Source organism: Haliotis rubra, unplaced genomic scaffold (assembly GCF_003918875.1).
Source record: "Haliotis rubra isolate DU_JTF1 unplaced genomic scaffold, ASM391887v1 Scf241, whole genome shotgun sequence".
NCBI classification, from domain to species: domain Eukaryota; kingdom Metazoa; phylum Mollusca; class Gastropoda; order Lepetellida; family Haliotidae; genus Haliotis; species Haliotis rubra.
The window spans coordinates 311,760-338,535 of record NW_025766459.1 but is presented as its reverse complement, the minus strand read 5'-3'; the positions used below and the strand labels follow the sequence as shown (position 1 = coordinate 338,535).

Sequence of the window (26,776 nt, the reverse complement as noted above, 5' to 3'; positions counted from 1 at the left end):
ATAACTGCCTGTTGTATGAAATAACTGCCTGCAGTGTATTATAATTCCCTACTGTATGCTATAACTGCCTGCTGTGTATTATAATTCCCTACTGTATATTATAACTGCCTGCTGTATATTATAATTCCCTACTGTGTGTTATAACTGCCTGCTGTATATTATAATTCCCTACTGTATGTTATAACTGCCTGCTGTGTATTATAACTCATTCCCTGCTGTGCAATGTTATTCCCTGCAGTATCTCATAATTCTCTGTCGTAACCTAATTTAACTAAACCTGCAGAGGTTTCCAATTCTTTGAAGAGAGTCGTCCTTGGGGTACATATATGCATTTTTTGCAACTGAAAATGTCCTGTGACAGTTGTATCATTGTTTTAATAAAAATATTGTACAATAAATCAAATCTTTTTTATCTATTATACGGCCCCCACCACGTGGAGTTACCTCCCTGCTACGCATGCGCAGCCAACCAGGTAAGCACCTAGGCCCGTATCATCATTCCTTCTGCTGAATAAATCAGTGAACAGAATTGCGGGGAGGTGGGCGGCCCTACCCCAAGGGCGACTCTCTTCAAAGAATTGGAAACCTCTGCAGGTTTAGTTAATTCTTCAGAGAGAGATCGTCCTTGGGGTTCATATATGCATAAACTCAGACTCCCAAAGACCGGAGGCCAGGGAGGAGGGAATTCTGTCAAAGTACACATGAATAGCGATCATTAGGAATAATGTAACAGGCATACAACACTCACCTGTCACATGTCCCGGAGCATCCGCGAGAGGCATTATGGGAGGGTAACCGACAGGGAGGATAAGTACTTAGAACCGACCTAGTAGGTTAAGCATAGCAAGTTAAGCACACAGTCGCGAAAAGTAAACAACCCCGCCCACATCATGGTCTATTAGAGAGCACCGTAAGGGGGAAAAAACAACTCACAACCGACCATAATCTCTGGAGAGAATCGAAAGGAGTTAGATCACACAACAGCGGATATATCAATAAAACACAATTGAAAGCAGCGTCAACTAACCAGATAACCAAGACTCACTCGGTCAGGGTGGCAGGACACTGTCCACTGGAGAGAACAGAACGGCCAAAACACGCACGATCACGTGAATGTGTATCGAGCTGATAGTGCCTGATAAAAGTGCTAGGCCGGCTCCAAATAGCGGCAGAGCATATCTCTTCAATGGGCAGTGCCAATGCAAAGCCTTTGACGGGCCACTGCCCTGACCGAGTGAGCCTTCAACCCTCAGGGGAGGCTTGCCCTTTGCCTGATAAGCAGCACAAATGACCCGATACAAGCCAGCGTGATAGGGTCTGTTTGCTAGCTGGCATGCCAGCTTTCCGCCACCGTAACAGCAAAACAGATGGGTACCCGTCACGGATCCCTTGTGTTCGTTTGATATAGACCTTGAGAGTCTTACGGACATCCAATGGGTGAGTGCTCGTTGCAGAGGTCCCCTATGTGGAAGGCTGGGTAAGAGTAGGAAGTTCGATAGGAGCTGTCACATGGAAAGCGTGATTGATCTTGGACGGTAAAGTATCTGGGGGCGAATACTGACACGATCTGGATGGAACACAGTCAGCGCCCGGTCTGCCGACATAACATGTAAGTCACAGACAATTAAGCCCAGATGTTACCGCCACCAGAAATACGGCCTTCCATGTTAACAGCTGAACGGAAATAGCCGATAGACGGAGAACGTAGGACCCGACAGCCAATCTAGCACTCTTGACAAATCCCAAGGTGGGCTGGTTCTCCTGACAGCAGGTTGAACCCGATCCATGCCAGCTAAAAGCCCTGCATAAGAGGGTGCTGCCCCAGAAGAGCACCATCGACAGGGGTTGGAAAGTGGGAAATAGCGTGGAGTAGCCACGAATGGTCGAAAGCCGCCAAGCCTTCTTCCAAAGCAGAGCTTGTAAGAACTCCAATACCGGATTAAATCCGCAGAAAAGGGATCTGCAATCCCCTATCTGAACACCAGCGTGCATAGCGGGAGCACCTATCCTCATATTGAACGCTTGTCGAATCCCCTCGAAGCCAGAATTAACACGGAACATGTGTGAACACCTGAGTGACAGCAGAAGGAATGATGATACGGTGCTTACCTGGTTGGCTCGCGCTAGATGCGTAGCAGGGAGCGTGGTGGGGGCCATATAATAGATAAAATTTTTTTATTTATTGTACAATATTTTTATTAAAACATTGATACAACTGTAACATGACATTTTCAGCTGCAGAAAATGCATATATGTACCCAAAGGACTATCTCTATGAAAAAGAATCCTTGATCCCATACTTCCCTACTGCATGAAGAAATTCCCTGCCATGTGAGTCACAGCATAACTGTATGCCAGATAATGCCTACTGAGGAGCCATTACCTGGTTTCGATGAGGATGTCTGCATTCTTCTTGTCCAGCAGACACTTACAGATGAGCTCCTGTGTGACGGGGATAGCCACCTTGTTGCAGACACACAGGTCCGACAGGTAGTCCAGGAACCTGCAACAACCATCTCACTTATACCATGGCCAGCCATGTAATACAACACATAACTATACACACTGACCAGGATGTATGTGGATACAAAGTATGGAATATAAATATATATACATACTGACACTGGCTAGGCCATTTTGGAAGGATATACATGTATATGATTCAATATAAGAATTTAGTGATTTGGTTCTGATTCATTGATATAGAATACAAGGGACATTACACATGAAGTTAATTATGGTGAATACTACATTATCTTATAGAACTCTTTGTTAACGACCTACACTGATCTACTGACAGAGAAGTAACTGCTGAGCTACAGAGTAACATTCCCATGCTCTACATGCTATCTGTATTGCACTGGGCATAGTATAGCAATGTCTAACGCTTCTGAAGACCATTCATGTCTTCACCAGGATCATTGTATTGGAGGCACAATAAAATCATGCAAGAAGGATTCTACTCCACTTCTTTGTCCTTTACATCAGTAAACAGGCCATAAACAGTGAGTGGGTGAGTTAATGTTGTTTTACACAACAGTCAGCAATATCCCAGCTATGTCATATCAGCCAGTAGATACTGTCAGGCCCATGAAATCAGACATGGATAGCACCAGTCCTGCCCATGTGGTTGGCGTACACCAAGGAGGGAGGACATGTCTGAGGCGCTGCTGGTGATGCTCCTCATCTGGTAGTGTTGATTGATAGTGAGAGTACACACAGCCACGGGGACAGACTCTGAAAACCTTCATGGAATCTAAAAGGTTGTACTCAAAATGTCAATGGTGTCAATCAAATGAACATTGTTTGATGGTCTGTTACATATACAATTAAACACTTGTATACAAGGTCAGATTAAACTGAAACATTTACTATTTGCAAGTTTAGAGGATTCTAAAATGTTTGGTGATAGAAAAGCCTTCAAATACCCAAAAATAAAATGTATGGAGTTGATATACAGTGGAACTTTGTTATGTTACACAAGTCAGCTTCATGCAAGCATGAGGAATTGAAGATTCACATTTATCAAATGATGTACTGGTAATTTTACATCTTGCCTTGAAGCTGATAAGGAGGAAACATCAAATGAGTATTTGCTGAATGTTTCGATTTCAGATGTAAGGGAAGCTATTCACTTGACAACTATATTCAGGTAGTTAACTAATTATTTCAGATTCACGACACTGCAACCCTTTTCTCAATTTTCATTTCACAACAAAAGTCAACAGTCATGGATGTTTTGGCATACATCAATCAGTTGACATTATTTTAACATCCTGATAACGTGATATTCTGAGTTAACAAGGCTCAACTGTATACAACAGCCCTCAATCCCATAATGAATTATTCAATACACCATTTCAAAATGAAAGATGAGTGAAATCTGTAAATAAACATCTATGAAAGTGTAGGTGTACTGAGGCAAAATAAAAACTATACAAGCCTGGATGGACAAACACATGCTGTACTGTGCCTGACATAAACAGTGTTTACCCACACTCCCAAACCAACACATGAAACAGCGCAACGGCAGTCCGGTTGGTTATCATGGTTATTAGTCCAGGTATAAGTGTTAATAACGGTTTCACACACAAACTATAGGCTGTTACATTAGTTGGTTTTGACCTATAGGTAGCTGGTAGCGTGTTACTGGGTTTAGCACATATATACACTGTACACTAGCTGGAGAGACAGGCTGGTTAAATGGTATAAGCTGACAATACAAACAAGCAATTGTTGCGAAATTACTTTAATACAGAGTTGGGTAAATTGTTGTATAAAGATAAAGATTAATGAGCGGAGTTAGTAGCGAGAGCAGGCCTGTAACATGACACGGCAGAGACTGATCATCTTCAGCAACAACATGCTGGTGTGTCTACCAACCCATAACATGGATGTCAAATATTGAAAGGTTTCATCTTGGTCATGCCTTATGCACAGCAGTTTTTGATTATGGAGTCCTACACAAAAACATAACTAAACTATTGAAGTAACTGTGGCTGCCATTTCATTACATCTCTAGCTGAACCATCCACCAAGCAGGACAATACAGATGTACTATTTTCCTGAAAAGTATTTTGTTGAGCTGGCCTACTGTAAGACATGTGAAGGAGGCTGACTAAAAGGGAGGCAATTTAGAATTATCTTCCTCATGCAGACCACTAAACTGGTCATGAGCCAGTAGGATGATTGTCAAACAACAGGAAACTGCTCTAATGAAGAAAGCATCAAAACATACTTAAATTTAAAAAATTCAGAGAAAATGAGACCCATACACATGCAGGAAGAAAGTATTGCTGTCATATTTAAGGTGAGTTAATTTATCTTTGAAACGATATAAAGGAAGAACCCCTCCCAGTATCCATGACTACAAAGCGCCCTTGCCAAGTTGAAAGATTAGATGATCCAGCACCAACATGAAAGTCAAGACAACCATGGAGGCAGGACTTGCTGCAACTACTTGACCTTCTCACAGTGTACCTCAACAGTGGCAACGCTTTACTTGGTCGTGCCACCTGTAGCGCTATGAGGGGTGTATACAATGATGATGATTGTATAGAATCCGGGAGAATCAAATTCCAAAATAACCACATTGCCAATGGTTTTCACTAAAGAGTCAAACCAGCAAATTCTCAGTATTCAATTTTCAGGATGAACTTGAATATTTTCCAGGGTCCAAAATTTATTAGAAGCTGGTATGATGAGGAGGAACAATTTTATAGATAGACAGTAGTATCTTTATTACAATAGACACAAGTTTCGGTGTAGATGCTAATACTGATATCAGTTGTTTCTATACTGGTTAAGTTTTTTGATAAGAAAAAACAATCATTTTAGTAAAGATATAATTGCAGAAGTCCTGAAACCATATCCCTGTACATTCCTATCACCAACCACACAGCATGGTACTGAAAGGGCAGCCAACATAGAGGTCTGTATAGAGAGAAACTGGGTGCCAACAGTCCGATTGACTGGTGCGTGATGCATCTACTTGTGAGGGTGGGGCCGGTGGGTGGGGCCGGTGGTCGGGGACATGGTGACAGACCTGTGGGCAGGAGCCTGGGTGCGGCCCTGTTTCATCTCCTCATGGCCAAACTTGTCCAATCTGTGTCGCGACAGAGGGGTAGTGTTAATGCATTCATGCACATACAATCCAAATTTCTTTACACAGGAATAATATTATGGAAAAAGCTAGAATTCAAAGAAGTGCCATGTGAAAGTGGTCGGTATATCAGCAGGGGGATCTTGTTGCATCGTTCAACTTGCTAGTGTTTCCACACTCTGTGATTGTTGCGCAGGGGCAGTGGAACGGGAATATCATGCTCCCAAAATGGATATTAGTGGGCAAAAAATAAGATTCCATATTCCTGATTATTTAAACCCATAAGCTGACCAATAAAATGCACTCCTGAAAAAAATTGAAGTTTAACAAAAATCTGTTTCTTAAAATATTTCAGTAGCAGCCAAATTTCAATATGTACCCATATGATTAACCATGTCCAAGGCATTAGTTTAACATAGGAATAACTTTTGAGATTTTGTTTCATTAAATATTCATAAACCTTTAACCACTTCAGGAATCTGTGTAGTACCATATAGTACACATTATTAACCTTACATATTGATAAAATTGATTTTGTTTAATGAAACTGGTTTCATACAACTGTGTCCAGTTGAAAAAATAATTCCGCTAGGAAGTTACCTTTCAGTATTACAGATGAGCACTACTAACCCAAATACTGTCATCTTCATGTACAAGTGGCAACCCACAGTGCATATAGGGTAAACAATATCAAAGCTACAGCAATATTACAGCTTATCATTACAGCTGTTACAGCATCACTACAACCTGTTGTCAGCAATATTACAGCTGTATCACTGCAACCTGTTGTCAGCAATATTACAGCTGTATCACTACAACCTGTTGTCAGCAATATTACAGCTGTATCACTGCAACCTGTTGTCAGCAATATTACAGCTGTATCGTAGCAACCTGTAGTCAGCAATATTACAGCTGTATCGCTAGCAACCTGTAGTCAGCTATATTACAGCTGTATCACTGCAACCTGTAGTTAGCAATATTACAGCTGTATCACTGCAACCTGTAGTCAGCAATATTACAGCTGTATCACTGCAACCTGTAGTTAGCAAAATTACAGCTGTGTTAGAGTGACCTGTAGTCAGCAATATTACAGCTATGCCACAAAACATTAGCAATATGAAAACAGCTTGAAGCCAGCAATATTCAAGCTTTCCTCAAGCTTTCCTCACCAGTCCAGCAAGTGTTCTATGCATGGAGTATATTACAATACACTAACTACTGTCATATGACATCAGTCCGTAGATGACTGAGTTTGGACCAGACAATCCAGTGATTGATAACCTAACTTTTTGACTACTTAACCCACTAAGGTGCTTCTTACATCCACAATAAGTTTCTGGGGATCAGCCCAGAACCCAACAGTTTCCCAGTGGAGTCACCTCTTATAACCAGCATCGGGGAGCTGGTTCCCTGGGGGACACATCCTCACTGCAGGTGAGTCAGACCTGGTCCCCCATCCAGGTGCAACTCAGTCTCAGAGTGTCCAACCAACTTCCATTCACACATCATTATTACAAGAATTCTAATTCATTCAACAATAAAACATGTCACCTGAAACTGCCGAAAATAAGTAAAAAAGAAAGTATTAGACAGTTATAATCTGATTAATGAGTATTGTCAGTATTAGAGGATTCAGGGAGGGTCACCCGCAGGTCACACATTGCTCTTTACCTGTAGTTGAGTTTCAACTCAGCATCACTGAAAACAGCAGTTCGTTAGTCAAGGCAAGTCATAGTCAGATTAGGTAAAGCCAATTAAGTTGGCAGTGCAATCTGGTCAATTTAGACAGTTAATTTGTTATAACAGTAAGTTTTCAGAAAGATGTTCGTTCTAGCAAGTTTCCTGACTGCAAGTGTTACCTGGCAGTTCTTGACGAGGTTACAAGGCATTATCCAGCCTCATGTAAGAATGTTGAGTTTTGATTGGTTCACGTGACTCTAATAAAATACCATGTACACCCGTCACGATCTGCGAGCAGGGAGTACAAAAGTCATATTATCCCGCCACGCCTCGGTGACCACGCGAAGTGAGAAAAGCGTGCATCGACAAGCCTTTAGTAACGTGCGCTGCATTGAGGTCAATCGATCAGCTGTTGTCAACATGGCATCTCACATAAATAAAAACAAGTCGATTCGATGCGTATTGTTTTCTTTTGATTTAGTAAAAACATTCGGCTAGATAAATGCGTTATCACATATCAGGTGTCAGTGGAAATATGGGTTTTATCAGTCCCCGAGTAAGGCGGGAATACAACCTTACTCGGGACTGATAAAACCCCGTATTTCCCTCGACACGATGTGATAACTTAAATAATGTGCTGCATCAGTTACTAGCATCACATGTCTTCAAGAAGAATTGTTGTTAAGTATTTATGAGAAAACTTGAATATAAATATAACAGGTGATACAGAACAACGAGGTAAGGGAAGGAAGCAGGACATGGGAGTATCTCAGACAAATATAACTCTCCTATAAATTCAAGAAACTTGAAATCTCTTTTATTTCCAAACAGAGCTGCCTATAAGACAGATAACCCACAAAGAAGAAGTTGTTTGAATGGCCCTACGTGTCTCTTCAACACAGCACACAAACTGTCCACATTGTGTGCCATGGTCTGACAGCTGCCTTACCTTGGCTCTTTCTTCTTGCGCACAAGACTGACAAATGTCTCGATTTCCGAGGCTGTGATGTGTTTTTCCAGCAACTTCCTGTTGTTGTGCAGTAGTGCTGTGATCGTCTCCTCTGCTAGGACATCATACCCGATCTGTTTCTGCATGAATGGCAGCTTCGTGGCGATGTACTCCTGCAAACATAAACAGCCCAGATGTACCCGGACCACATTTTATTGTACACAAAGTCTGATTCAACTCATCCCCACCTGCAGTCATTTCAGGGAATAGAACTGACACCGATCTTCAGAGACTGACTGAATATGGTTATTACGCCGTTTTTTTAGCAATATTCCAGCAATATCACGGCGGGGGACACCAGAAATGGGCTTAACAAATTGTACCTATGTGGGGAATCGACCCCGGGCCTTCGGCGTGTGGCTTAACGCTTAACGCTGGGCTTAACCACTGGGCATACCCCTTGAAGCCTCCTGATCTTCACAGCCCCACACATGTAGAAAACCTACCCACAACAGTATCCCTCACAGAATATCCCTCATACTGTGTGACTCATAGCATGTAACTGTTATTCCCATAACCTGTGTACTGTTATCCCTCAAAGAAGTGTAGCCAAGTATCCCTCATTGTCTGTGTATCCCACAGCCTGTGTGTCAAAGCCTGTGTAGCCAAGTATCCCCTCATTGCCTGTGTATCTGTTATCCCATCATAGCCCTGTGTATCTGATATCCCCTCATAGCATAGCCTGTGTGTGTCCCCTCATAGCCTGTGTAGCTGTTATCCCCATAACCTGTGATATCCCCTCATAGCCTGTGTATCTGTGTGTTATATCCCTGTGTAGCCATAGTCTGTGTAAGCTGTTATCAGCCTCATAGCCTGTGTAGCTGTTATCCCCTCATAGCCTGTGTAGCTGATGTTATCCCCCATAGCCTGTGTAGCTGTTGTGTAGCTGTTATCCCTCATAGCCTGTGTAGCTGTTATCCCCTCCCTAGCTGTTATCCCCTCATAGCCTGTAGCTGTTATCCCTCATAGCTGTTATCCCCTCATAGCCTGTGTAGCTGTTATCCCTCATAACCTGTGTAGCTGTTATCCCCTCATAGCCTGTGTAGCTGTTATCCCCTCATAGCCTGTGTAGCTGTTATCCCCTCATAGCCTGTGTAGCTGTTATCCCCTCATAGCCTGTGTAGCTGTTATCCCTCATAGCCTGTGTAGCTGTTATCCCCTCATAGCCTGTGTAGCTGTTATCCCCTCATAGCCTGTGTAGCTGTTATCCCTCATAGCCTGTGTAGCTGTTATCCCTCATAGCCTGTGTAGCTGTTATCCCTCATAGCCTGTGTAGCTGCTGTTATCCCCTCCTGTGTATAGCCTGCCTGTGTAGCTGTTATCCCTCATAGCCTGTGTAGCTGTTATCTGTTATCCCCTCATAGCCTGTGTAGCTGTTATCCCCTCATAGCCTAGTGTAGCCCTCATAGCCTGTAGCTGTTATCTCCTCTAGCCTGTGTAGCTGTTATCCCTCATATCCCTCTGTGTAGCTGTTATCCCCTCATATCTCCTCCTGCCTGTGTAGCTGTTATCCCTCATACCTGTGTAGCTGTTATCCCCTCATAGCCTGTGTAGCTGTTATCCCCTCATAGCCTGTGTAGCTGTTATCCCTCATAGCCTGTGTAGCTGTTATCCCCTCATATAGTATCTGTGTAGCTGTTATCCCCTCATAGCCTGTGTAGCTGTTATCCTGTGTGTAGCTGTTATCCCTCATAGCCTGTGTAGCTGTTATTCCCACATAGCCTGTGTAGCTGTTATCCCTCATAGCCTGTGTAGCTGTTATCCCTCATAGCCTGTGTGTGTAGCTGTTATCCCCTCATGTGTAGCTGTGTCAGCTGTTATCCCCTCATAGCCTGTGTAGCTGCTGTTAGCCCCTCATAGCCTGTGTAGCTGTTATCCCTCATAGCCTGTGTAGCTGTTATCCCCTCATAGCCTGTGTAGCTGTTATCCCCTCATAGCCTGTGTAGCTGTTATTTGTCCCTCATAGCCTGTGTAGCTGTTATCCCCTAGCCTGTCCCTCATAGCCTGTGTAGCTGTTATCCCCTCATAGCCTGTGTGTAGCTGTTATCCCCTCATAGCCTGTGTAGCTGTTATCCCTCATAGCCCCTGTTATCCCTCATAGCCTGTGTAGCTGTTATCCCCTCATAGCCTGTGTGTAGCTCATAGCCTGTGTAGCCTCATAGCCTGTGTAGCTGTTATCCCTCATAGCCTGTGTAGCTGTTATCCCCTCATAGCCTGTGTAGCTGTTATCTCCTCATAGCCTGTGTAGCTGTTATCCCCTCATAGCCTGTGTAGCTGTTATCCCCTCATAGCCTGTGTAGCTGTTATCCCCTCATAGCCTGTGTAGCTGTTATCCCCTCATAGCCTGTGTAGCTGTTATCCCTCATAGCCTGTGTAGCTGTTATCCCCTCATAGCCTGTGTAGCTGTTATCCCTCATAGCCTGTGTAGCTGTTATCCCCTCAGCTGTTATCCCTCATAGCCTGTGTAGCTGTTATCCCCTCATAGCCTGTGTAGCTGTTATCCCCTCATAGCCTGTGTAGCTGTTATCCCCTCATAGCCTGTGTAGCTGTTATCCCCTCATAGCCTGTGTAGCTGTTATCCCCTCATAGCCTGTGTAGCTGTTATCTCCTTGCAGTCTGTACCTGGTTCTTCCTGTAGTTCTGCTGGGACAGTTTCAGCATGCGGTAACATAGTCGGCAGATGTGACGAAAGGGGGCGTGGCGCTGGTCCGCCAGTTCCTCCATCTTCAAGAAGGGTCCCTCACCGTCGCCATGGTCAACAAATGGGGCTTGCAGGATCTTGAAGATCTGAAAAATATTTGGATGTTTCCTTCAGGCACCAAAACAGAGAGACAACATTGGATTCTTAGGGCAAAACAGTTTGATGTGTAGTTGAGACCAACATAAGAATAATAAGCATGTTGCTTCCTTTTCTTAAGCGCAATGGTTAAACTCACCAGTTTCTATACAAGATTATTCAACAGAAAAGACTGGTCCAGGCATATTCAGATCAGAACCACATATGAGAAGTAGTAATTCGACTCAAGCTTGTTTCGAATTTAAATCACATGCTTGAAGGTATTTTAACTACCTAACCAAGATTCTTATAACAGCCCTGTCTGTCACCTGCTTGAGGATGTCCTCGCTGTCCACCTACCCAGAACACCTCTAACACCCAGGTGTCACCTGTTGGGGATGTTCTACCCACCCAAGACACCTCTAACACCCTGGTACATCACCTGTTTGAGGATGTTCTACCCACCCAGGACACCTCTAACACGCTGGTACGTCACCTGTTTGAGGATGTTCTACCCACCCAGGACACCTCTAACACCCTGGTACATCACCTGTTTGAGGATGTTCTACCCACCCAGGACACCTCTAACACCCTGGTACATCACCTGTTTGAGGATGTTCTACCCACCCATTACACCTCTAACACCCTGGTACATCACCTGTTTGAGGATGTTCTACCCACCCAAGACACCTCTAACACCCTGGTACATCACCTGTTTGAGGATGTTCTACCCACCCACCTCTAACACCCTGGTACATCACCTGTTTGAGGATGTTCTACCCACCCAGGACACCTCTAACACCCTGGTACATCACCTGTTTGAGGATGTTCTACCCACCCAGGACACCTCTAACACCCTGGTACATCACTTGTTTGAGGATGTTCTACCCACCCAGGACACCTCTAACACCCTGGTACATCACCTGTTTGAGGATGTTCTACCCACCCAGGACACCTCTAACACCCTGGTACATCACCTGTTTGAGGATGTTCTACCCACCCAGGACACCTCTAACACCCTGGTACATCACCTGTTTGAGGATGTTCTACCCACCCAGGACACCTCTAACACCCTGGTACATCACCTGTTTGAGGATGTTCTACCCACCCAGGACACCTCTAACACCCTGGTACATCACCTGTTTGAGGATGTTCTACCCACCCAGGACACCTAACACCCCTGGAACATCACCCTGGTACATCACCTGTTTGAGGATGTTCTAACCACCCAGGACACCTCTAACACCCTGGTACATCACCTGTTTGAGGATGTTCTACCCACCCAGGACACCTCTAACACCCTGGTACATCACCTGTTTGAGGATGTTCTACCCACCCAGGACACCTCTAACACCCTGGTACATCACCTGTTTGAGGATGTTCTACCCACCCAGGACACCTGTAACACCCTGGTACATCAACTGTTTGAGGATGTTCTACCCACCCAGGACACCTCTAACACCCTGGTACATCACCTGTTTGAGGATGTTCTACCCACCCAGGACACCTCTAACACCCTGGTACATCAACTGTTTGAGGATGTTCTACCCACCCAGGACACCTCTATCACCCTGGTACGTCACTTGTTTGAGGATGTTCTACCCACCCAGGACACCTCTAACACCCTGGTACATTACTTGTTTGAGGATGTTCTATCAAACCAGGACACCTGTAACACCCTGGTACATCAACTGTTTGAGGATGTTCTACCCACCCAGGACACCTCTAGCACCCTGGTACATCACCTGTTTGAGGATGTTCTACCCACCCAGGACACCTCTAACACCCTGGTACATCACCTGTTTGAGGATGTTCTACCCACCCAGGACACCTTTAACACCCTGGTACATCACCTGTTTGAGGATGTTCTACCCACCCAGGACACCTCTAACACCCTGGTACATCACCTGTTTGAGGATGTTCTACCCACCCAGGACACCTTTAACACCCTGGTACATCACCTGTTTGAGGATGTTCTGTTCCCGGAGCAGCTTCTGCCTCTCACGGTCCTCCTTACTGGCCTCCAGCTCCAGAGGATCCATAGTGGAGCCAATCTCCTCCAGTGCCAGGAAGAGGATGAGGTCAGACAGCAGCTGGGTCACAAACCTGCAACACAAAACGTTTCCGTAAGCCATCATGGCAATATGACTTCCAACTCAAGACATCATCACTAGGGCAACTAGACAACTCCTGCAGACCTCAGTCACCATGGCAATATGACATGTTCTTGTATTCTTATATCTGTAAGAAATTAGTTCACAACAGACAGGCTGTTCCAAGCTCGTGTCATTTGTGCTCCAAATATTTAGAAAAATCTGAAACAACCTTTTCATTTTCATTTGCTCTGTTTTCTTGCATAGCTACAGGACAGATGCTACATTCAACATTGGAAAGAGAAGGATAATCAAGTGAATCTGACTACACTGGATGCAGCAAATCAGGAGGCATCAGAACAGGAAATAGAGACATTTATAAGGAACAGTACTGGAGATTTGCATCTGCTGAAAGGACTTCTAGTTCATCTTCAATGTGTCACCTCATCTCTTACCTCCTCTCATTCTGTGTTATGGCACCTTTCTCCAGCTTGTTGGCGATGTCAGCCAGGACTTGACTGGCGTCGTTCGCGAAGTCCAGATCTCGCACCTCCTGTGGTGACACTGGGACGATGGCAAACGCTTCTTTGTCCTCCTTGATCTTAGCACAACCGACCTGGCAGACAGAGAGGAGCAGGATTCTAATAAAAATTGTTTTGGTAATTGATATTTTATTACTGAATCCCTCTTACAGGTAGGGACAAAGGAACCAGGGAATTCCTTGCCCTCTTGGATTCATAAAAAAAACATGATGAAGGATTCAGCGTTTTAACAAGATAAAACTGTCACATACACATGCATACCAAATGACACACAGTATAAACACACAGTATAAACACACAGTATAAACACGCAATACAAAGGAACCACATCCCATAGTAATAACCTGCTGGTGTGAGTACACAGGTGCATATCAAGCAAAGCCAAGATACAATTTTTTCACAGCTTTCATTAACACTTGACCCAGAATTATGGTAAATCATAATATAACATTATAAAGAATGGACATGGCTGGACTCATGGTGAAAAGAACAGAATAATAATATGTAATTTTCTGACTAAAATTGATATTTTATACTTATCCTGACTCATGCTTATTGCTTGTCTCCCTTTCCTTCCGAATGCTAGTGGAACACTTGAATCCCCTTTTGAAGCTCCCTTCAAAAAAGCGGACGTAAAATCACTTACCAGGAGTCACCTCCCTTGCCCGGTTTTGGCGGGACGGCGCCACCCATCTGCCATGCTCTTCACTCTCTCCGTATTATAACCCAACACACTGGTTTACTGTGAAATCCAGAGTGCCTTGAGGGGAGGTTGGGAGGGCTTACCTCATGAGTCAGGATAAGTATAAAATATCAATTTTAGTCAGAAAATTACATATTTTTCCTTATCCTGACTCGTGCTTATTGCTTGTAGAATCCGACGGTATAGGTGGTGGGTCAAGCCACCTCTGGATTCCTTAGTGATGAATTACGTCCTATATACCCCCATGGGAACTTTAAATGGCACTGCTGCTGTTGATCCATATGTCGAAATAATTTGGTAATTTGGGGGGACCACAATATATCAAAATCTTCTGTAACCGTACATGTGGATTTAAATAACTCCAACTCTTGATGGTCATATCAAGTGGAGTAGTGACCCTAACCATGTACAAGTAATTCCTTACTAGTACAAGGTCCAATATTCATGCTAGTCTGTTCTAGATGTGTACATGGACTATAAGCTCTATTCTTTGGAGTACGAGCTTTGCATGACATTCATTAAAAGGGCGAGATATATCTCAGCGCCTTTGAGGGACCGTCAGCTGTTGAGCTACAACCAGAGGTCCAAACTGGTGGATACCGGAGACGTCCTCGGTAGCAAAGTCTCTGAGGTAGTGGTTAGCAAATACTGTCTCCGATTTCCAAAAACACCCTTCCATGATCGTGGATATTGAGCAGTTTCCATGTAGAGCGAGTGTAAATGCCAGTGCTCTAACTTCGTGCGGATTGGAGGCTCGAGGAGGCTCATGTCCTGCTGCCTTGTAGGCTCGTAGTATGATTGCTCTCATCCAAACTGATATCGTAGTACGTGAGATCTCTGTGGGTGTCTCCGACGATATGGGGATGAAATTTTCGTCTCCTGGTTTTAGACTTCTGTAGATATATTTTCAGCGCTCTGACTGGACATAGGGATAAATCTTGTATATCCTGTGGACCAAGGATTGTAGATAATGCTGGGATGTGGAATTGTCTGTCCGGTTGACCTGGCAGTTGATTCTTAGCTATGAAATCCCACCTCAATCCTAGATAAACCGTGTTGTGACGTGCGTCAAAACGTATCCGTTCAAAGTCCAGCGCATGTATTTCTGACATGCGTGCCGCTGTAGCCAAGGCGATCAGAAATAGCATTTTCTGTGTAAGAAATTCGTAAGAAGTTCTTTCTAGTGGTTCGTACACATCACTGGTGAGATGTCGTAACACCACGTTGAGATCCCAAGCCGGCGCTTTAAATTTCATTTGTTGGTCTTCCAGTTTAAAAGAGCGTAGTGTAACTGCTTTCGCTGCTCTGGCGGAGTATCCTCTTTTCGACAAGCAATTCGTGATACGTTCCATACATGTAGGTGGAACAATCTGGGATACTTGTGAACTTGCTTGGTGTGAGGATGAATTAGTAGGTTCGGCCAAACTGGAAGTTGTATTGTTGGTTTTCCGATTTCTTGTAAAAGAACGGGAAGCCACGTTCTTGCTGGCCAGTAAGGCGCGACCAAAATCAGTTGTAGATTGTTTGTCTGCCTGATTTTCTGTAATACCTGTGGTATTAACGCTGGCGGAGGAACGCAGCGACACAGCGCTTAGCCCTTCCCATGGGATGCTTAGAGCGCCTGTCGCCCATGCTTGCGGATCGGGAATTGAGAGACCTAATGTTGCCAGTTGATTGTTGAATCTTATGGCTAATAGGTCTAGGAGTGGAGATCCTATCGCCTGTATGATGCATCTGAATGCTTGTGGATGTAACATCCATTCTGTTGGGGATGGTTGATGTGGTCGAGATAGCACATCTGCTATTACATTCCTGGCTCCCGGAATGTGACATGCTTTCACATAAATGTTGAGATTGTCTATTATGTTGAATAGTTGAAAGCAGAGGTCTAGAAGATTGCAAGATCTTGTTGATCCTTGTTTGTTTATGTAGAACGCCACTGTTGAGTTGTCCGTATGGATCATCAATTTTGCATTCCTTAGTACTTTGGACCAATGTAGTAGGGCATTTACTACTGCTTCTTTCATCTCGAGCATGTTGATATGCAGATTCATTTCTTTGTTTCGACTATTTCCGGCAACCACTTCGCCGCCGAGGTGTGCTCCCCAACCGCAGTGATGCGCCTGTGTAGAGGTGGACGTTGCACTCGCTCTATTAAACAGTTTCCGCAAAACATTTGACTTCTGAGTCCACCATAGTAGATATGGTTTTAGTCTGTCTGGTATTTCGAAGGGATCCAGACTGTGTAAGGGGCGCTCACAAATCTCTGTAGTGGACGAAGTTGTAGTCTCCCTCTGCGTGTCATGTCTTGAGCTGACGTGAGGAGACCTAATAGGCTCTGCCATTCTCGTGAGTGGTGAGAGAGTAGAACTTGAGAGATCATTTGTTGAATCTTGATCCAACGATCCTCTGGAACGAGAATGCGATTCTTCGTTGTTATAAGTCGTATTCCTAGGAATTGCAAGTCCTGAGTAGGCTGTAGTTCCGACTTGAGGAGATTTACTATCCATCCTAGTTGATCCATCCTATGTTGAAGTTCAGAGAAGTCTGATGGGATCTTGCTGAGCTTGAATCCCGCTGTCTAGGTAGAACGCACTGCGCGAGACCTCGACGATGTAGATATATATTGATGGGCTTTGTCACTCGAGTAAACAACCAGGGGCCCGACGATATTCCAAATGGCAGGACCTTCCATTGGAAATGACGTCCGTTGAACAGGAATCGTAGATATTTCCTTGATTCCTGATGGATCAGGATGTAAGTATGCATCCTGTAAATCTATGCTGGCTGCAGATAGTCTAGCTGGACGATGAGCTGTCGTAGCTGTGGAAGATGTATCATCTTGAACTTTATGGTGGTAGGAGGTAATCTTTGTTGAATTTCCTCATGTTGTAAATGAGTCGAACTTTTCTTTGAATTTTCTTGGTACCAGAAAAATGGGGAGTAGAAACCTGGTGTGACGCAGTGTTTTATCTCTTCTATTGCCCCTTTCTCTAGTAGAGATGTGATGGCTTCTAGTAGATTTCCTTCTGGTCTGCAGCGAAGTTGTGAACCAGTGGGTTGATTGTTACTGGTGGAACTGCTTGTAGCTGTATCCTGTAACCCAGCGTAGAATCTGAGATACGAAGTCGTCTTGAAGAATTCCCCAATTCTTCCAGCAGAGTTGCAGACGCCCACCCACTTTTGAGGGTTGTACTGGAACGGCTGGGGTGGAAGACTCCAGTCGTTCAACCTGTATTTCATCGCCTGGAACTTCTGGCACCTCGAAGGGCCGACCTCTTCCATAGTTACCTCTTGAGCTGCGGATGGGCTTTAAAAGAATCCTTATTTCCTTTAGCATTGCCTGATTTCTTATCCCTTGCTCTCTGGATGCCTGCAAACTTCGATTTGCTTGAATAACGTTGAGAGGTCTGACGATTACACTGGCCAGTGTATTGATAGACTTGATCATCATTACTTCACGGGAATCTTTAGCGACTTCCTTGGCGACTTCTTCAATTTCTCCTGCAAAAATGGATGGTGCTGACCAAGGGGCTCTGTAGAGTGTCTTGGTAAACTTCTCGCTCCAAGTACATGAAGATAACAGTCCTTGCCTTCTTGATAAAGTTAAGCCCGCAGAATGGATGAAAGATGTTCAGACATGAACTGATGATCCTTTTTCTGTGTAGGTAGAGCTGAATAAATCATTCTATCTTCCTCTGAAGTTGAATTCTTAAACTTCGAGATGAGAGTCTCGTTGACAGCTCTTGACCTGGCTAGGCCGAAGAAGGTTCAGCTGTAGTCTGAGTTGACTGGCATCTTGGTGAACCTGAATTCCGTCGTCCAAGTAGAATGCATTCGTAGACCTCGATGATGTAGATATGTGACTATAGGCTTGGTTACTCGTTGAATAGCCACGGAGCCGAAGATATTCCAAATGGTAGGATGTTCCATTGGAAGTGCTGCCCTCTGAATAGGAATCGTAGATACTTTCTCGATTCCGGATGTATGGGGATGTGTAGGTACGCATCCTGCAGGTCTATGCTGGCCATGTAATTTGCTGGACGGACGAGTAGTCTGAGTTGAGGTAGGTGGATCATTCTGAACCTCTCTGGTTTCAGTAGATAGTCTTTGTTCTATTATTTGCGCATGTTGTAAATCAGTCTGAACTTCTCCCTGGAGTTCTTCTTTGGTACTAAAAATATTGGGGAGTAGAAACCTGGAGTGAGATGATGCTGATCTACTATCTCTACCGTCTCCTTCATAAGTAGTGAGTTGATGGCTTCTTGTAGTTTGTTTGCCTGCTCCTCTGCATAGTCGAAGACCGTCGGCTGAGGGTTAGCGGAGGTGTGGCCTTGAGATGTACTCTGTATCCTTCTCGTAGTACTTGGGAGACGTAGTCGTCCTCTAGTAGTCCCCAATTTTTTCCAGTACCTTTGTAGACGTCCACCCACTGTCGATGGTTTTACAGGAACGGCTTGGGGTGGAAGACTCCAGTCCTTCCGAGCCCTGATATCAAGGTCTAGTTCCTCTGGATCCTCTGGGAGATCGGCCTCTCCCTATGTTTCCTCTGTAATTTCCGGATGAGCAACAAAAAGATCCTTTGCCGCCTCTGAAGCTGGAGTACTTTTCTCCTTTGCCTTCTGTATGCCGGAATATTTGGACTTGCTGTTATACTTTTGCAAAGTATGACGGATGACATTGGCCAGAGTATCTATGGATTGTATCATCATCACTTCTCTAGAGTCATGCGTAGCTTCCTTAGGGGTCCTAGTCAAAAGGGCCGCATGACAAAAGGTCCGCAAAACAGAAAAGTCAAAAGGGCCGCAAACCCCTAGTCAAATGGACGATCAAAAAGTCAAAAGGGCCACATCAAAGTCAAAAGGGCCTCAGACCTCAAGTCAAAAGGGCCCCATATAAAAAATATATTAATAACATCTTTTTTCAAAAATATTATAGTAAAAGGTTATACATCTATACAATGTACATTTTATGCATACTAGTCCTGTTTTTAATAGATATTTATTTTCAACATTAGAAAGAAAATAATGACAAACAATAGATAGACAAATAGACAAATGCATACCAAAGTCTCCAGCATTAGAGAGAAATGACCGACTTCTATACTGACAGATGCAGCAGCAGCATCTTCAGTGGACTGACACATGTGACAGCTAAAAAGAAAAACGATCCCCACTGTCCACAAGCTGTAAATACAAGTACTGGTCTCTTGATCCTCCTGTGTCGCATGTCCTGTGGGTCCATCTCATGCAACAATCACACTTGATGGCATGCTGGTTCTTCCTCACTGTTTTCAAACACTTCACACAATTTACTGCCATAGTAGAGGGAAGTGATATCAAAACAAGTCTGTCCATGATTTTATATTCACACATTGACACAGAGTTGGCACAGTGAGGTTAAACCTGTCAATTGTAATGTTTAATAACAAAGAAAACAATACTCTAAAATATTCTGACAGTATTCACTGAAGAGCAGAGCAAACAAGACATCTTAGGGATGAGTGACAGCTTACACGATTGTCAAAACACAAATATGGCATGAAAGGAAATATATTGTGTATAAGTGTTTTTGTGTAATTTTTTAGTTTCTTACTGGCATATTGTGGTACTTTTGTTTAATGCATTTTCTGCCAAAGTATTTGTCATAATCATAAATGACAAGTGTTTTATGCTGAAATGAAATAAATAACCATTACATACATCTATTGTTTGTCATTATTTTCTTTCTAATGTTGAAAAAATATCTATTAAAAACAGGCATAAAATAGTATGCATAAAATATACATTGTATAGATGTATAACCTTTTACTAAAATACTTTTAAAAAAAAGATGTTATAATTATTTTTTTTATATGGGGCCCTTTTGACTTGAGGTCTGAGGCCCTTTTGACTTTTGATGCGGCCCTTTGACTAGGGGTTTGTGGCCCTTTGACTGTCTTTCTGCCCTTTTGACTTTTTCATGCCCTTTGTCATGCGGCCCTTTTGACCTGTTCCTTCCTTAGCTGCCTCGCTTATTGTCCTCCAAAGATAGTAGAAGCCTCCCATGGAGCACTCAGTAGCGGTTGGGTCCTTGTCTGTGTAGTAAAGTGAGACCTGCAGATATAGATGCCAGATGGTCCGATAAAAAGTATTGGTCTTTCTTCTGAGTTATGAGGGCCGAATATATCATTCTGTCCTCTTCCTAACTTGAGTTCTGAAATAATTGACCAATGCTTCATTGATAGCTCTGGACCTGGCCAACCCGAAGAAGGATCTCCTTGTAGCAGTATCAAGTTGGGATAACTTTTTATCTTCTACTTTATACATCTTGTTCCCAGAGTCATTGACTAACTTTATGTTATCATCCCATTCAAGCCTTTGTAAATGGATCCATATGATGTAGAGGGAATCTCTTCACATTAATTGATGGCAGATGCTGACTCTGGTACTCGGAAATTCGCTAAAGCTGTGCGGAAGGTTGCAGGGTACCCTGGATATAGGTTCAATCGGAGGGATAGTGACGGAGTCAAAGTCGCTGAATACGCATCATATAAGTGTAGACTTCATCTTTATACTTAGAAGGAGACTCCAAGTTCAACCTGTTGGCAATCCAAGCTGTAACCTCTGCATCTGGGAAGACCGAAGTCCGCTTTGCTCATCCAGTGTCTCCTGATTATTAGAGCTAGGCCTCTGCGTATCATCCATCTGCTAACCTGTATCCCTTGTCAAACCTTCATCATCCTTTAGTGAACCTCTGTCTGCAGATTCCTCCCCTCGCGTAACGCCCATCTTGAGAGTCTTCTCTTCATGAACCTCTATCTGTAAATTCATCTCTTCATGAACCTCTGTGATGTGAGCTTTCTCTTCGCGAACGCCTGTTGCTAGATGTATCCTTCGCGGAACCTCTGTGATGTGAGCTTTCTCTTCAGATGACGTCTGTCTCTAGATGTATCTCTTCACTAACGAACGTCTGTGATGTGAGCCTTCTCTTCGCGAACGTGTCTCGTGATGAGTGACCTCGCAAACGTCTGTGAGATCTTTATCTAGAGCAGCTAGGTGTTGGAGATGGAACCTTCGATGTTTTCGAACGCTGAGGGTTCGCAGATTTAGAATGATGAGTAGGCATCTCATCTCTTCTATCCTCCTCCAAGATGACAGAGTCGCCAGACCGTGGAGACCTCCTTCGTAAAGGTGTACATTCGCCAACTTAGTCTTGAGACGTAGTTCTCTGAGGAGTAGGTTTCGCAGGTCCGTGAGGGTTTGCGCGCGGTGTTGGTACATGAGAGGCTTCTTCCCGAACCCGCGCTTCCTCACCATGCGCTCCATCATGGTCATCATCTGGTCTCGGAATTGTCCTCATAAATTCAACCGGTCAATGTTCTGCGTTGGTTGAAGCTGTTGCGGTGTAGAAGAAGCATTCGCGAACAGTGATGAGTTGCATGTCACCGCGCTGAGAAGTAGGTGGTAGTTAGTCAAACAGCTGTCCTACTGTGATCGTTGCAGGAGACGATCTAGCAGTTGTGGACGACGATTGAGTCGCTGATCTCGTAGAGGCACTTCGGGTAGAAGTAGTGAGGGATCATCAAAAAGCGTCTACTTTATGTGGAGGTAATATCTCTTCTTTGAAGGATTTCTGATGCGTTGAATTACTAGCCCGTGAGATTTACCCTCCGATCTGGTAATAGATGCTTTCTTCTGCGATGTAGAAGAGGATTATACAAACCTGTAGAGGTTATGAATTCTTTGAAGAAAGTCCTCCTTGGGGTACATATAAGCATTAAAATGTCCATTTTAAATCCTAACGACAGTTGTAACTATATTTTTCAATAAAATATTTACAAAACAAAACATGTTTTGTCTTGTGAGACCTTCTACAGGGCCCCACCTCGCCCCCTACAGCCAAGAGCAGGTAACTCCACGCCTACCTTGTACCTCACTTTTCATGCTGAACATATCAGACAGAATGAGGGGAGGCGGGTGGCCGCATACTCAAAGGAGGACTTTCTTCAAAGAATTCATAACCTCTACAGGTTTGTATAATTCTATTTCAGAAGAATTCCTCCTTGGGGTACATATAAGCATAAGACAGACTCCCAAAGATATTTGAGATGGGAGTGGCATTCTGTCTGGCAACAACCAAACCTGTGGTGGAGGAAATCTACAACCAATACGAAATAGAAAAACACACTTACCGAGCCACCTGACCGCTGATGTCAATAAGGAGGGGGTGGCTAGGAAGCGGGAAATAGAGAGCCCAAGCTAATACGCCAATTGGCTCAAATCAATTATGACATCCCCCCAACCATTACAATGGAAAGGAATGTATGGGGACATGCCGAAACAACCTTAATAGCCCGAACCAGAGAAGCTGGGAGAGCTATGAGGGAAGGGAAAGCGAAAAAAGCTTTAAAAGTCAATAACCCAGGAGTCAAGCTAATAAGTACTGCAAACTAATGCTCGAATGCACCTCTCCTGTTTGGAAGAGGGCTTGCCGGGACCTCGATAAAACCCAGAGAAATTATTAGCCTCGCTAAAAACTTACTGAGGAAATCGAACGAGTACAAACGCCATGCATTGTACAAGTGAAAAGCAGGATAAAACACCCCCACCAAACGCTCTCGGCGTGAGGAGGGTAAGTGTAAACCACCATCACCCAAAGTGCTGATTAACACAGACTCCCAAATACCGAAGTCTCGGGAAGAGGGAAAAAATGTTAGCGTACAAAAATCCCCTGAATAGCGAAAAGCGTAGCCGAACATGTGTTGGCTCACTATTACACTAACCTGGTCACGTGACATGCGGCTCGAAGAGAGGCATACCAAACAGTGAACCATGGGGGTTCATACCCACTTCGGCCGCAAGACGGGTTAATAGCATATGACTGGTTATAGAGGTCAAACCGCCCCGCCTCTTGCCTTTTAATGAAGAGGACGTAAGGGACGTGATGTACACCCAAACCCGAACCGATTCAACCCGAAGGGTGGTAAGGCTTATAATGATGTAGTGATATGAACCATATCGACATTGAACACAGAACGATACCAAATGACCAGTTACTAACTTGGTCAGGGTGGCAGGACACTCTCCACTGGAGAGAACCAAAAGATCAACCATTCGATCCTTAGAATGCGGTCAAGTCGGTAATGGCGAATGAAGGCATTCTACTGGCTCCAAAGAGCGACAGAACCGATCTCTTCATTGAGCAATGCCACTGTGTATTGTCAACAAAGCGCATCTGCCCTACCCAGTCTGCCTTCAACCCCTCGGGAAGGTAAACCTTGGCATTGTAACCGAACAATTACGGAAACAAGCCAACGAGATAAAGTCCGCTTTGCTAGCATACTCCCCAGTCTTCCGCCACAAAACAGAACACATGGGTACCCATATGGATCCCTTTCGCTCGATTCTCGTTATAGTCACTCCAACGGGTGAGCAATCGAAAGATCGGTCCCAGGTGTGGAAGGCTGGGTAAGGGGTTGACGTTCAATATGAACAGTCACATGGAAAGCAATATCGAACTGAGAGTCGTGAGGTATCCGGAGGCGAATACGGACATGATCAGTATAAAATCCTTTCAGTGTCGGGTCAGTGGGTATCGCATGGATGTACCTGACCCTTCTACCAGAGCTCACCACCACAAGTAAAGCCGCCTTCCACGCCAATAAGTGAAGTGAGAGAGACGATATACTTGAAAAGTCAGGGCCAGACAGCCACTTGAGAATAATTGGCAATTTCAACTTGGGCTGCCACGCCGGCCGGCGGTCGAACCCTGTTCATGTTAGCTATGAAGCTGTGCGAGAGGATGCTACCTAGGCAGAGCACCATCAAACGAGGTGTGAAACGTGGAAATAGCCATGGAGTACCCGGGAATGGTGGAGGTCATAAGGTTCTCAACCAAAACGAGGTTATAGTAACTCCAATATCCGAACTAAATCCGCAGAATAGGGATTCTGAAATCCCCCTATCTGCACACAAGTGTGCCCCACCGATAAACACACTGAACGGGTGTCGAATCCCGACTCGAAGCCAGAATTGTGTCTGCAATGGCTGCAGGTATTCCGCGTGTCTGTGGGTTAGACCCGACAGAGGCCATGCCACACAGGGAATCTGAGGATTCGGGTGTGGCGCCCCGTTCAGAGTGAGAATGTCTGGCCGAAAAGGTCATTCGAATCCCGGCGTGCCGCATCGAACACCAACCTGACTGCTGTCAATTCCAGCACATTGATGTGCAGGTTGTGACTTCGTTGTCAAGAGACCGCAGGTCACCCAGAACATCGCCCCAACCTGGCTGGACAACGGTGTCTCCAGGGGTAGTCCCTCGGAGAGACGCCTGACGTCTGTCCATCTAACTGCGTGAGGTTGACAATTAGGCACAGTTTCATAAGAGTGATCAACACTGATCGTGAGGTTGCCAGACTCAACTGTTATTCTAAAACCCCGATGAGCCAGTCGCCTAGGTACGGGTGACAACACCGGCACTAGCTGCGATCTGGCTTTCTGGGCTGTAATAAACCTCAATTTGGTGAACACCCTTGGCCGTAATGTAGCCTAAGGGGAGCACACAAAACTGGTAGCACGTCCAGGTAAATCTTGAAATCAGGGTGCAATAGACAAGGAGGTACGCGACCTCGAGGTCGACTGACGTGCGCCAATCCCCCGTCTCGACAGATGAGATCACCGAGCGCGGTGTCTCCATCTTGAAGGACAGTACCTCTATTAACTTGTTCAGCTCTCAGATGAGAATGGGTCTGAACATTCCGCTCTTAATGGCAAAAGGAAATAAATGGAGTCAAACCCCACATTTTCCTGACCACTGGAAACCAACCTCGATGGCTGCCTTGCCCAGCAGAGACTGGATCACTGCACGGAGTATTTTCGCCTCCGGGGAAGCCGACACTAGCGTGTCACACTTCTATCGGGTTTGTAGCAGAATACAGTAAAACCCCTGCAGTCGGCAACATAACGTTTTCCGGTGCCTGGGCACCTGAGGGATTAACGAGAAGCTCGACAGACTTCCGTATTCCTCGAAACAGTCCCGGGCGCCATAGGCCCATAACCGCACTCATCATTTGGCTGGCACAGCTACAATGCAGTCCCTAGCCAGATGAGAGTTGACCTTCGTCAGATGCCGCCCAGAGTCGCCGATGAAAAATCACCGGCACTCTTTCCCCTTTCCACCAGCTCCCTCAGCAGAGCTGAGAGATGCGCCGAGTGGAGCATACAGCTCGTTGAGCTGTTAAGGGGAAACAACGGCAGACTGATGGTAGAGTGTGAGGCCTTGTCCCGGATGCCTTGCTGGAAGCAGGCTTCCCTCCGGGAGGCGAACTCTAACGGTTCGGGTATTCAACACGGACAACACCTGAGGCAACACAGCCGCGATTCTATCTCGCACTTGCCTCAGGAACGAACCTACTCAGTGTTAAGTTCAAAGTAGCTAAAAAGAGCTGAAGCTCCAATCGACTTGTCCACTGTAACGAAGCCTGAATGCCGGTTCTGAGGCACATGGCAGTACCCTGATAAATCAGGTTATCCAAAGCACTTTCGGACAGACCTCGAGCCGCCGAGGTGACCGGATAACACCTGGCACACTTCGATAGCTTCTTGGTCAAGGCATCAATAGACATCAGGCCGAGATCTGAACTACGGGCGCCAGGAAACTGCGCCCTACCAGTGACGAAGCCCGGTCGGTGCTACTCATGGGTGTTCAAACCATCTATGAGCCAAAGCTCCCGAGACATGTAGGAGTAGCCTGATAAATCAGGATTCCCCAGTACAGTCTCGAAAAGCGCGACTGAGCATGTAGTCAAACATAGCCTATAGCGCTATATAAATACCCATACATATATATATATATATATATATATATATATACATATAAGTGCTCGGTCGGCGGTTCGAGTTTGAACCCGGTCCTGAAACACCTGGGAGTAGCCTGACAATGCAGGGTCCCCCCTGGTGTACACGGGTAGACCTCGGTGCATCGAGGTGATCGGTAGCTCCGCTACACTCGCCAGCCTCTTGGCCAGGGCATCGATAGACATCAGGCCGAGACCTGAGCTAACAGCGCGGGATCTGCTCCATACTGGGGCCGAAGCCCGGTCGGTGCTAGTCCGACCCCAGTCCCGCTGACACATGGGTGTAGCCTGGCAATGCAGGGTTCCCTGGTGTACACCGGCAGACCTCGAGCGCCGAGCTGATCGGCAGCTCAGTAGCTCCGCCACACTCAACAGCCTCCTGGCCTGGCCGTCGATAGACATCAGGCCGAGACCTGAGCTACCGGGCGGCTGAGGATTCTGCGCTGTACCGGGCGAAGCTCTGGTCGGTGCTAGTCCCAAGGTTCAGAGAGTCCGAACCCGGTCAGCGCCACACATGGGTGTAGCCTGGCAATGC

General features: G+C 45.1%; 1 protein-coding gene across 1 annotated transcript in view; it reads right to left on the bottom strand.

Annotated features, from left to right (window-relative positions):
- LOC124278749 (inositol 1,4,5-trisphosphate receptor type 1-like) overlaps positions 1–26,776 on the bottom strand; it is a 217,190-nt gene that overhangs the window by 109,517 nt on the left and 80,897 nt on the right. The window contains 5 exon segments of the mRNA XM_046714513.1: positions 2,384–2,503; positions 8,232–8,404; positions 10,914–11,078; positions 13,029–13,173; positions 13,616–13,776. Coding sequence (XP_046570469.1) covers positions 2,384–2,503; positions 8,232–8,404; positions 10,914–11,078; positions 13,029–13,173; positions 13,616–13,776 — 764 coding nt within the window.